Source organism: Canis lupus, chromosome 23 (assembly GCF_048164855.1).
Source record: "Canis lupus baileyi chromosome 23, mCanLup2.hap1, whole genome shotgun sequence".
Classification (NCBI taxonomy): domain Eukaryota; kingdom Metazoa; phylum Chordata; class Mammalia; order Carnivora; family Canidae; genus Canis; species Canis lupus.
Genome location: NC_132860.1, coordinates 13,951,470 through 13,963,932, shown reverse-complemented (window position 1 = coordinate 13,963,932; position 12,463 = coordinate 13,951,470). Strand labels below are relative to the sequence as shown.

The 12,463-nt window shown below is 42.8% G+C and overlaps 1 protein-coding gene across 4 annotated transcripts in view; it reads left to right on the top strand.

Moving 5' to 3' along the window:
• SPON1 (spondin 1) overlaps positions 1 to 12,463 on the top strand; it is a 251,096-nt gene that overhangs the window by 69,891 nt on the left and 168,742 nt on the right. For all 4 annotated transcript variants that reach the window (XR_012015539.1, XR_012015538.1, XM_072793985.1 and 1 more), the window contains exon 3: positions 2,675 to 2,808. Coding sequence is in view for 2 of the 4 variants with exons in the window: in XM_072793985.1 (XP_072650086.1) it covers positions 2,675 to 2,808 (134 nt within the window). In the remaining 2 variants the exon portion in view is untranslated. The remainder of the gene's footprint in view (positions 1 to 2,674; positions 2,809 to 12,463) is intronic.

The following is a 12,463-nucleotide window of genomic DNA, read 5'->3' as shown; positions in this document are numbered from 1 at the left end:
AAAAGATCCATTGGCAAAGATTCTGAGTAGGCAATTCACAGAAGGAAAAACCTGATAAATTTATGAAGAGTTGCCCAAATTTGTATTAAATTAAGATACCACTTTACATCCATCAGATTGGAAACAATTAGAAAGTCCAATTCTCATAAGTGCTGGCGAGGTTATGGGGAAATGAGAACACTTCCGCATGGGTAATAGAGTGAATGGTATAGCCATTCTGCTCAACAATCTGGCAGTACTTAGTGAAATTTTTTAAAAGATTTTATCTATTTATTCATGAGAGACACCAAGAAAGAGAGGCAGAGACATAGGCAGAGGGAAAAGCAGGCTCCACGCAGGAAGCCCAACGTGGGACTTGATCCCGGGACTCTGGGATCACGTGCGGAGCCACCCAGGTGTCCCAGTACTTAGTGAAATTAATATGATTATATTCACAACCAAACAACTCAACAGTTCCACTAAATGGTTTATATTGCTGAGAAACTCTCATGTGGGTTTGCAAGTAGCACAGCATGAAGAGCTTCATTGCAGCAATGTTTGTGGAGGTAAAGATCTGGAAGTCAGCTGACTGTGCCTCACTGGGAGAATGGATAAGTAAAATGTGGTCTATGCTTGCTGTGGAATACTAGGCAGCAGTCAGAAGCCATGAATTACATTCACATGTAATAGCTTGGATACAGGTATCCTCACTTTTTTTTTTTTTAATTTTTGTTTATTTATGATAGTCACACAGAGAGAGAGAGAGAGAGAGAGGCAGAGACACAGGCAGAGGGAGAAGCAGGCTCCATGCACCGGGAGCCCGATGTGGGATTCGATCCCGGGTCTCCAGGATCACGCCCTGGGCCAAAGGCAGGCGCCAAACCGCTGCGCCACCCAGGGATCCCATATCCTCATTTTTTGAAAGCTCATGTTATGCCACTCTGCGTTTATGGAAGACCTACACTAGTACCTGTTTTCACCAACGAAAAGAAATCCAAAGAGGATTTTCACTTTTATGAAAAAGGCAGTAAGTGAAAATAGCACTCAGCGTTTGTGTCGCAGTGAGCTGTCTAGAGGCAGTGCACACCTGAGCAGCCAGAGTGGCGTGACCAAGCTCCTTCCCCAGAAACTACACTCAGCATCTCAGCATCAAGCCCCATATCGCTTTGAACTGTGTCTGTGAGCATCTGTGTTTTATCTTCATTTACTTTGTGCATCTGTTAGCAGGATGTGTCTTAAGGTATCAGAAAAGCCTGAGGAGGTTATTTTTGGGGTCTGGGAACACTCAAAAATTTTCCATATAAATTAACAGTAATTGCTTCTTCAGCTTTTACCATTTTAGCTTATAAAAGATTTCATAGGTATGCTCTACATTCAGATAGTGGGGAAAACCTGTGTCTTAAAAGCATAAGATTAAGTGAAAGAAACATTAAAAGAAAAAACAATTCTATGTAACTATAAGTTACATATATATGTGCGTGTGTGTATATACACACACATAATGTATATAATATATACACATATTTTATATATACATATATACATTATAAACTTTATAAACTTATGTTTATACACACACTCAGAAGGGCATATATATGTGGGAGAAGGGTAAAGAATGTAGAGATAAATAAAATATAATACGAGATTGCTTTTGCTTTGTCCAGCGATAAAAACGTATGATGAGCCCAACGCATTTTTGAGTGACTTCATTTTTCTACCTGCTGTCCTAAAAGGAATATGAATTTTTAAAAGTAAAATAAATACAATATGGATATTATCATCTTATTAAATTGTATTTGAGGATTAAATGAGTAACACAGATAAAGCACTTAGCTTAGTGCCTAGTACATGCTACGCACTCAGTAAGTATTATTTATTGTTGTTATTAGCACTACTCATGACATAGCTACGGCCGATCAGTTGGAGTTGGCACTTAAGACAGACTGGATTTAGATGATTTCCCCCCAAGAGATCCTTCCAGATCTAACAGTCTGTAATAGTACAAGAGGGATAGGCAAGTTCTGACAGCATACCCGGAAGTAAGCGGAGAAGTGCTGAAACAGTCTTGGGGAATAGGAATGGCCACCAGTGGTTTTTTTTTTTTTTTTTTTTTGCAGTGTCCAAGGAAACCTTGATGGCCAACTTGGGAGAACACTGACACAATGCACAAACTAGCGAAGTAGAGGCTGCCAAGTAAATAGTGCCATGACGCTGGGATAGAATTTATGTACTTCGGTGTACTTCCTCCAAAGGGTTTTTTTTTTCTTTTAGCATTTTGATTTGAAGTTATAAAACCATAGTTGAATTACAAATTTTAGCTATTTAGAAAGTGCTGGCTTTGGATTATTCCCCTCCCCCTCCTCTTCCTCCCTCTCCTCTTTCTCTTCTTTCCCTGAAGTGGGACACAGTTATGGTAGGGAAATAAGCAAGATCATCACCTAGTGGCCTATTCTCAAAGTGCTGACACAAGATCCTGGTCCCAAAGAGCAGAGAACACGTGCCAAATCCTTGCCCTCATGTTAATTCAACAAGCATTGACTGGGACTCTATGCCAGGCACTATTCTGGTGTCTGGGGATATAGAGCTGCTAACACAAAATGACAGGTTTAAAAATAAAATTAAGGAAGTGTCAACTCGGAAACTTAAGAGCCTTTCCCAAAGTGACATTGCATTTTAATTTATTTATTTTCCACAGATCATAGATGAAGAAGAAACACAGTTTATGAGTAACTGTCCCGTCGCGGTCACTGAAAGCACCCCACGGAGGAGGACACGGATCCAGGTGTTCTGGATAGCGCCACCCGCAGGAACAGGCTGTGTGATTCTCAAGTAAGTAAACAAGGGATCCTTGTAACACTTCACTCTCCTTCCTGGTGGTCTAGCAAAGACTGCATGGTGTGGTTGCAAGAAGAAAAGTGGCTTTATTGGGGCATCAGATGAGTTACATCATCTCTCCACCCTTAGTTATCTTAATTCTGAAATGGAGTCAACGGTCATCACTGATGAAATGCTATAAAAAGAACCATTTACCCAAATCTCCATTTTTATTGAATTCAGTGATTCTCCTGGCCATGCTGTATATTCTAGAGATATTGATTCTAGGGCTGGTTAAGAAAGATTACAAATCAGGTATGGATCATCTTTGACTTCCTCCATCTGGAAATTAACATCACTATCCTTAAATTGCGCTAGGCTGACCTGAGACCCAACTGTAACCTTCTTAGGCTCTGGCCCTGCGTTATGATCTTATTTTCTTCCTCCTGTCATCAAAACTGCCCTCTTATGACCTTCCTAGCTGGTCTCCTGATCCTTCCTTTGTTAAGTTACAATGCATGATAAGAAGTGTTAACTTGGGGCACCTGGGTGGCTCAGTTGGTTAAGTGTCTGACTCTTGGTTTCAGCTTAGGTCATGATCTTGGGGTCATGAGATCAAACCTTGTGTTGGGCTCTGCTCTCAGCACAGAGTCTACTTGAGATTCTCTGCCTCTCCCTTTCCATCTGCCCCTCCCCCTACTTGTGCTCACTTGCACACTCTTTCCCTCTCAAATAAATGATAAAATCTTTTTTTTTTTTTAAGAGGTGTTAACCAAGTAATATTTTTTCTATGGAAGGTAGCATTATCTCAATCCCACGTCTCCAAGTGGTTTGCCATAGGATGATGTTCAGGGAGATGTAAATAGGTGGGCAGGAAACCAATTTCTAAGTTTGGAAAATGCTGTAGACTGTATCCCCTTCTTGCAGATTCCCCACATATATTAGCAGATTTAGTTTTGCAAAGTCCTACTAAAATGAAAGCTGTTTAACTTGGTTTCACCAGCATTCCCCAACCTTATTTGACTTCTTTTTTCCTGTGACATATATTATTAACATTCACCAGTTTGGGAAATACAAGCCATAACCTATTTTAAATAGATTTAAAGACCGTATAGAGCGATACTGGGAATTTTAGGATTTAAGACAGGCAAACTGTCATAGGTAGATGGACAAGGCTCCAATCCCAGCATCCAAGCAGCCATTTTCCCATGGAGGTAAGGCATTGGGACCTTTCCAAGCATCTTCCTCTTATGTGAGTCCCCTAGGGCCTGATTTCTATATTTGGTTCATTTGTTTGCACCCCCAGCAGGTGGACATTTCAACAATCTTAGAACTGTAGTTAACTCCAGCCCACCTCTGAGGAGGGGCTAGTAAGGCGGCATTCCAAAGAGGTAGTCCAGTCCCTGGACTCAGCTGTGTCTGGCTTATAGAAAAATAGCCCACAGAAGTCTCTGGAAGCCTCTGTCCATTATTCAGGCCCAGCCCTGTCTTTGTCTGGCCTCCCTTTCCTGCCACTGTCTATACATCACTTGTTTCTTAGTTTGATGCAAGCTGAGCCTGCTTACTTGATTCCTTGAGTAGTTTATCTCCTGGCATCAATCTGTACTAGTGAATCTTGTTTAAAAAATGGATAAAGAAGATGTGGTTTATGTATACAATGGAATATTACTCAGCCATTAGAAATGACAAATACCCACCATTTGCTTCAACGTGGATGGAACTAGAGAGTATTATGCTGAGTGAAATGAGTCAATCGGAGAAGGACAAACATTATATGGTCTCATTCATTTGGGGAATATAAAAAATAGTGAAAGGGAATAAAGGGGAAAGGAGAAAAAATAAGTGGGAAATATCAGAAAGGGAGACAGAACATGAAAGACTCCTAACTCTGGGAAACGAACTAGAGGTGGTGGAAGGGGAGGTGGGCGGGGGGTGGGGGTGACTGGGTGACGGACACTGAGGTGGGCACTTGATGGGATGAGCACTGGGTGTTATTCTATATGCTGGCAAATTGAACACCAATAAAAAATAAATTTATTTTTAAAAAAAAGGATTAGCAGTAGAACTTTAAAAAATTGAAACCTTATATATAAACTCCAGCATATAACATGAATCTAGCTGAAATATGGGAGAAGGCCTGTGGAAATAAAGGCCGCTGAAACAAGAACAAACCAGGGCTATTAATCGAGTGCTTGCTATATAGCAAGGGAGTCAGCTGCCATCGCTAGCATTTGGCAGGGACTCCAAGACAAGCAGAGAAGTGGGAAAGCTTTTTCGGGAAGAAAGGGCAGACTATAGGTATGTTCTGATTAGAAGGTGGTATTAGTGTGGGGAAGCTGGAAAGAGGCTAACTAAAAGTGGAACATCTTATATAATTGATTTGGCTTTCTCTTATTGGTCCTGAGCTGGAAATAGAGGAGGCAGTGGGAGCAAAAATTAGAGGAGCTAGTGGTTATTGACAAGTCTTAAATGCTCCAGACTGACATTACAGGGGTTGTGGTTTGGGTTCCCAGGCCAGTTGCTGCAGAGTTTGGGGGTCAGAGCTCTATCATTGTGGCCATATGTGGCCTGCCTGTTGTCCATTGGTGTTTTCTGTGTCTCGGCCTAGGGACTAGGTTCCCAGGTAGCTTTCTGGTACCCACACTCTTGACCCTGGCTGTCCGGTCACTCCGCAGAGCCTGGAGCTCTAAAGAAGAAAGTTGGAAAACCTTAGATTTATGTGATGAGTCTCCCTGCTCTGAAAATCCTTATCCTTCTGGCTCGGATCTCTGGTTTTCTTTGACTTATTGTTCTCACAAACCAGAAATGTTTGATCTTCCTGGCAGAAGCCAGAAAGGCATCTCTTGTGTACCCGTTAACAATGAACATATGTGAACATATGTTTATCCATTAACAGTGAACAAGTGTGGCTTGTTCACTCACTGGTTCTTTCAACAAATGTAACTGAGCTTCTATTTGCACAGGCATCCAGGATATATAGACAACTGACATAAGTTCTTGGCCCTCAAGATTCTCATGGGCCAAGTGGAGAGAGAAAAGTCAACCAATACTATCTCAGTAACCAGTAACTCAGCAGCACATCTAGCAGGTTTTATCAGATTTAATCTTCATAACAAACTACCCCCATTTTGCAGAGGAGGTCCTAGGGAAATTAGGCAAGTTTCTTGAGTCACATGTCCATTTAACTCCAAAGCCCCATGTTCTTCCTTTCTTTTTTTTTTTTTTTGTTTTGTTTTTTTTTGTTTTTTTTTGCCTTTTTTTTTTTTTTGAGAAGGTATCTGGAGGAGCAAACCAAAGATATCCAGCACACATAGGAAATCGAAATCTATGTCTATTTCTCAAAATGGCTAGTTAGTTGTCCCACATCCATTTATTGAATAGTTTGTCTTTTCCCCAATTGTTTGAAATGCTACTTCATCAAATATAAAATCTTTACACAGGTCCGTTCTGCTCTGCTGTCTTTTTATCTATTCCTGCACAAAACCCACACCATTTTATAGCATAATTTTATTTTATGTTTTGATAGCAAGTCCTCGCTCGTTAATCTTCTAGTTCAAAATGTTCACAGCCATTCAGGCAGATTCATAGTTCCACACGAATCATAGAATAAGTTTGTTGTAGTTCAATAAAACTTATATTGGAATTTTGAATAGACTTGCATCGAATTAATAGTTTAGTGTGGGAAATGTCAGCATCCCTACAATATGCTTCCCCAGTAAGAAATATGGAATATGCCCTATTTATTCAGATCTTTATATCCTTCGGTAAAGTACTGTGATATTTCTTCATTGAGATTGCACATTCTTATGTGGCTTTTTCCTCATAGATATTTTATAGTTTTAGTGCTTTTGTGAATGGGCTCCCTTTTTTTCCCTATTATACTTTCTAATCATCGATTGCTTTTGCTTAGGAAAGCCACTGATTCTCGTACTCTGAGTTTGAATCTGGACATTGTTCAACTCTCTTGATAGTACTAATGGCTTGTCCTTTCATTCTTTTGGGAAATTATGAATAAGTATACCTTGTGTTTCCTTTTCATATTTAGTTTATTGTCACCTCTAGATGACTATTAAATGGGGTTCATGCTTGTTTCTGATTTTAATGGGGATTCTATGATATTTTACTTTTTAAAAAATTTTTTTTGATATTTTACTTTTTAAGTGTAATATGAAGTACAGGTTTCAAATTGGTGCTTTAATCAAGTTGAGAAGGACTTTTTTTTTTTTCCTAAAGAGTGAGGGTAAGAGAGTGGTGTGGGGGAGAAGGAGAGAATCTTAAGCAGGCTCCATGACCAGTATGCGGCCAGACACAAGACCCTATCCCACAGCCCTGAGATCATGACCTGAGCCAAAATCAAGAATTTGAGCCACCCACGCACCCCGAGAAGGACTCTTTATCTAGCTAAGAAAGTTTCCTTTTTCTTGTGTAGAAGACAGCATTTGGGAAACTGGACAACCAGGATTCCATGTGTACCTGACATGTACCCAGAGTTTACCAGCATGGGAAAGACTTAGGGTATTAAACAACGATCCTGATTCCCAAGATATTTTCAGTGTGGTTGTGGTAGAAATAAAAATATATATGCAAAGGTTAGCAAGCCCAAGACAAGTATGAACTGGGGACAAATTAAACGTGGCTAGTCAGAAAGGAGAAGAGTGAGGAATGGAATAATGGAATCACCAAAGTTTCTCGGAAAGTTGGTTTACATCTTGAAGGCTATAGTAGGGTTTGGATAAATGGACAGAAGAATGAGGTTATTCTGGGTGAAGGGGAGGACTTAGTGCAACTGAAGTGAGGTTTGGAGGTTAAGAAAAAGCATGGCAGCCTCAGGAGACAGACTCCATGAATTAGAAGGCCTTTGAGGGCCAAAATCCATTGCTAAGTCATGGAGGCCTTCCAGTGTCAAGATAAAGAGATTGATTTTGATTCAGGAGGACCAAGGGAGCCATTAGTGGTTATTAAACAGTGGACTGACATGCTGGGAAGAAAGTTCATTAAAAAGTTAGTAAGGACACTTAAATCTGGCAGCAAAGCTCAGGGCAGATGAAAGAGGAGATGCCGACTTTTTTGCAGAACACTCGCTTGCAAAAAGGAGCATTTGTGTCGTGGTGTTTGGTTAATATTCCTAGTAGACTAAGCTGCAGAGTCTGCTAAATGTCTGTAGATGACAGCTCTGAAGCCTGCTTGGTTAGTCGTGTTCCTTTGCCCAGGAGGGCAGGAAGGGAAGCACATAGCAATTACGACTTTCCTTTTGGCACAAACCTGACACCATTTCCATTTTCCATTTGGATGCAAAGATTTGAACAGTTCTAAATTACAGGCTTTCCAGGCAGACCTCCTTATAGCCTTCTCCCTACAGTTGAATGACCCAGCACTTAAAGTTGCCCTGGCATGCTGAAAAATGCTGCAAACATCATAGCAAAGTAGCAACTGATTGAAAGAAAAAGCCCCTGTGAATAGAATGAATGTGTACAGATCCCACCAGAGGGAAATCTCGTCTCCTTAAATCTGACAAAAATGTTGTCCCCTGAAGTGATCTTCTCTTTTCATACATTTATTACCTTTAGCATATACATTTATTACTGGATTTCTGACATGCATTTATAACCTTCTGGAAGGGTCTGAGATATGGGTCCTCCTGCTTCTGAAGAGATAGTCATTCGGTGACCTCTTTGGGAGTTCAACCATATGAAACTGTGGTTGGGTACAGGATACAGGTAAAGCAGGGAAGCCTGGGTGGCTCAGCGGTTTAGCGCCGCCTTCAGCCCAGGGCCTGATCCTGGAGACCTGGGATCGAGTCCCACATCAGGCTCCCTGCATGGAGCCTGCTTCTCCCTCTGCCTGTGTTTCCGCCTTTCTCTCTCTCTCTGTGTTTCTCATGAATAAATAAATAAAATCTTAAAAAAAAAAAAAAAAAAAGGATACAGGCAAAGCACTAACAGCCATGAGCCAAGCCCTATTCTAGGCGTATTAGAAATATTGATGTCATTGTCATAGCCATTCCCTGACGGAGATACTACAGGGGACACTGAGGCACAGGATAGAGTAAGTAACTTGCCCAAGGTCGTGGGCTATGTGACAGAGCTGAGATTTAAACAGAAGAGCTCGGCTCCAGGGTCTGTGATCTGTTCTCTACCATCGCAGATGGGTGCCACTAGGTCAGATTCAACTCTGACTTCTCTCTCCCCTGACACCATTAGTTGCCAGATCTAGTCTCTTCTGGCTACCACTTGCTTTGTATTCATTGCATCATTCACAGACACTGCTTGCCACGGTATTACAAGAACCAGCTACTTGCCCACCCTGGTTCCTTACCCTCTGCTCCTTCCTCTGGGATAAGACTTGCTATCCTCTTACACAGCTGAGTCACACCACTTACCCAACAAAGCTGAACAGGGCTTTCCATCTCCTTCAAGATAAAGTCAGGAATTTTAATCAGAGCATTTAAGTCTCCCCATGTCCTTTCCCAGAGTCTCTGATCCGCCTCTTCTTGCCCTGAATGCCTCCACAAACCCTGTGCTCCAGCCATTCCTGTCTGCTCATTGTCTTGGTGACATTTATTGAGCGCCTCCTGTGTGTAGGCACTGAGGACTCAGAGGCTGTCTTTGAGGATGTCACAGTCTAGGAGAGAAACACGCATGAAACCAATCAGGTTCGCGATCTTTCATCTGCAATTTGAAAATCCAGAAAGCTCTAAAATCCAAAAGATTTTTTTTTTAACTCATTTAGGGCCTGAACCTGCTCTGAACTGACTTAAAGTTGTTTATAGTCTTTTAGTGTAAATATTAGTGTGCTGGATGCTGCCCCAGACCCTAATAGGAATACTACAAAATATATGGGATTTACACTATATTGACTAAATATTGACTTTTGAAGTCCAAAAATATTCTGAATTCTGAAATATACTTGGCCTGGGGGGTATCAGATAAGGGAGCTTTGCCCTGTTGATTACAATCCACAGTGGGAAGTTTGGTAATGAAGAGTATCACTCCAAGAGGACAAAGGAGGTGGCCCTGTGACAGGACTGGGTTATACATAAATGTTAAAAAGAAGCAACACATTTCTTGCCAAACTTCGTAACCTATTCCTAGCTGCAGCTGCTACAAGATCTGAGAACTTACGCAGTGTCGCCCATTGCCAAAAAGTAAAGTTAGCATGGTGTCCAAGGCCCTTCACGACTTGTTCTTTCCAGTCCCATGTCTAGGTCTGAGACTGAGCCCCATGGAGAGGATCAATTTTATCCCTCTTCCTGGCCCTAGTGCAGGACTTGGCAAATCACAGCTGGGAGGCCAAATCCAGCCCACTGCCTGATTTTGTGAATAAAAATTTTTGGAATACAGCCACCTCCATTCATGTATGTATTGTTGAGGGCTGCTTTCATGCTATATTAACAGAATTGAGAAGCTGCAACAGTAAAATATTTTTTCTCTGGCACTTTACAGAAAGTGTGTACTGACCCCTGTTCTCACACATACCCCAGTGCTACAAACTTAGTAACTGCTGACTCCTATTCCAGGTCCGCAGAAAAGCCCAGCTGAGACAAAGGGTTGTCTTCAAGTGGTTTATTTGGAAAGTGACCTCAAGGCGGGGGGTTGGCGGTAAGGAAGGCATGGTTCAAAGTGTTAACTTGGCCATCACTGTAGGCAACTGGTGTTTGATCCCCACCAGGACCTTTTGAAAAACCTTATGACACAGGTCTCAGAACAGTGTACCTAAGTATAGAGGGGAAGCCATTATCCATTGGCTTTCATCCTCCATTGATCAGGGTTGGCCTCACAAGCATTAACTCCCTGTGTACTTCCGAGTTACACACATTTGAGCATTCATCAGATTCTGAACCCATACTGTGGATCAGCGAAGTCTGGGGATAGGAAGCAAGAGAGCACCATGCAGATGAAGTGTGCGTCATGCAATCACAGTAGGGTAGAGCTGGTCACTGCTGTCCTAGTGGTTGAGGTCAGAGTTGGCTTGGGAGGATATGTAGAGCCAGGGGTATAGAGGTGCCTGATGCATCAGTAATGTGCCTGACCATGTCAGTGGCTCATGTGCCTCAACAAACACTGTGCTAGTTATACCACATGCCTTATCTCACTTAATTCCCATAAAAGCCTCTAGAGTCTTCTCTATTTTCTCTGTAGGGTGTTCCCTACAGAGAAAATAGAGATGATAGTTGATGAGAAAACCAAGGTTTAGAGAGTTTCTATTCAGGGTAATAAAGCAGCAAGGTGATGAAGCTGGGTCTTAAACCCATATCCACCTGACGCCAAAGCCTTTGTTACTAACTAAACACCACTGAAGTACCATGACTGAGCTTGACCGACCTCCACCTCCTCTTCGCCTTCTGCCTCAGTTGGTTGGGGACTCTCTGTTGGGGGTGTGTGTGGTAGGGGGTGGAATGATGTTATTTCCTAAAGGAGGAAACGAATTGCCATTTGTAAAATGGAAACAATCCCTGCACCTGGCAAGAGAAGGGCTTATTGGTGGGAAGAGAGGATGGGTATTGAGGAGGAATTCGGGAACATTCATTATACTTTGTAACTTCATAGACCTCACCAAACCTTTTTATCTCAGAAGGAAGTAACAGAGGAAGCCCAATGAGATGCCTGTGTATGATTTAGAGGAAGCTGGGAGTGTTAGGAGGATCTGGGATGCAGCTTCCCCCACGATTTTTCTGTCATTAGGTATTGAGAAGAACCACAGCATCTTGGTTCTAAGACCAGGTGGCTCTCCCACGTGGCTGGCCAGGACGTCAGCAGTGCCAACCAAGGGAGGAAGCAAGGAGAGGACAAAAAAAGGAGCTGGGAAACCCTGAGCCTGTTGAAGTGGCTGGTTCTGGGACAGCGCTCAGCTGCCCATGGCTAAAAGGGCAACATGTGCTTGGTTTAGGAAGATTTAGATGCCCCGAGACCTACCATCTAATTGGTGGAATCCAGATGCCAGGAGCTCCTGCAGGGCCAGCAGTGGCACGGTTCCAGGAGAGCAGGCCAATGGCAGCAGTTTCATTCAGCAGCTGGAGTCCCAGGTGCAGGATCCAGCCCCCAGGAGGAGACACAGGCAAGCATTAAATAGGAAGTGCAGGCTGCAAGGGAGCTCCCGCACGGCAGTAGCCCAAAGCTCAGATGGAACACGGAAGCCCTGCTCTTAGCCCACGCCAGCGTGGTGAGGGCCGGGGCGACAGCACACAGCCCGCCCAATGGGCACCAGGGCCAGGGCCGCGCAGCAAGACTGCTTCCAGTCCTCCCCGCCGGTGGAGCAGGAGCTGCCAATACGTTCCCTGCGCTGGTCACGGTGGGATCAACACATGATGTTTTGACCTCGTGGACATTTTTTAAAAGTTAAGGTAAAATTCACGTAATGTGAAATGGCCCATTTTAAAGGCATCAGTCCAGTCGCGTTTAGTACATTCAGTGTTGTGCCAGCACCACCTCTGTCTAGTCCCGAAACATTTCCATTGCTCCAGAGTAAAACCCCTCACCCATTAAACATTTTCTCCCCTCTCTCCTGCCCACAGCCCTGGCGACCACCAATCTGCATTCTGTCTCTGTGGATTTGCCTACTGATCTTTCAGATAAATGGAATCCTATGCTAAGTGGCCTTTCGCATCTGGCTTTTTTCATTAAGCATAGTGTTTCTGAGGTTGATCCACACTGTAGCAAGTATTGGTACTCAT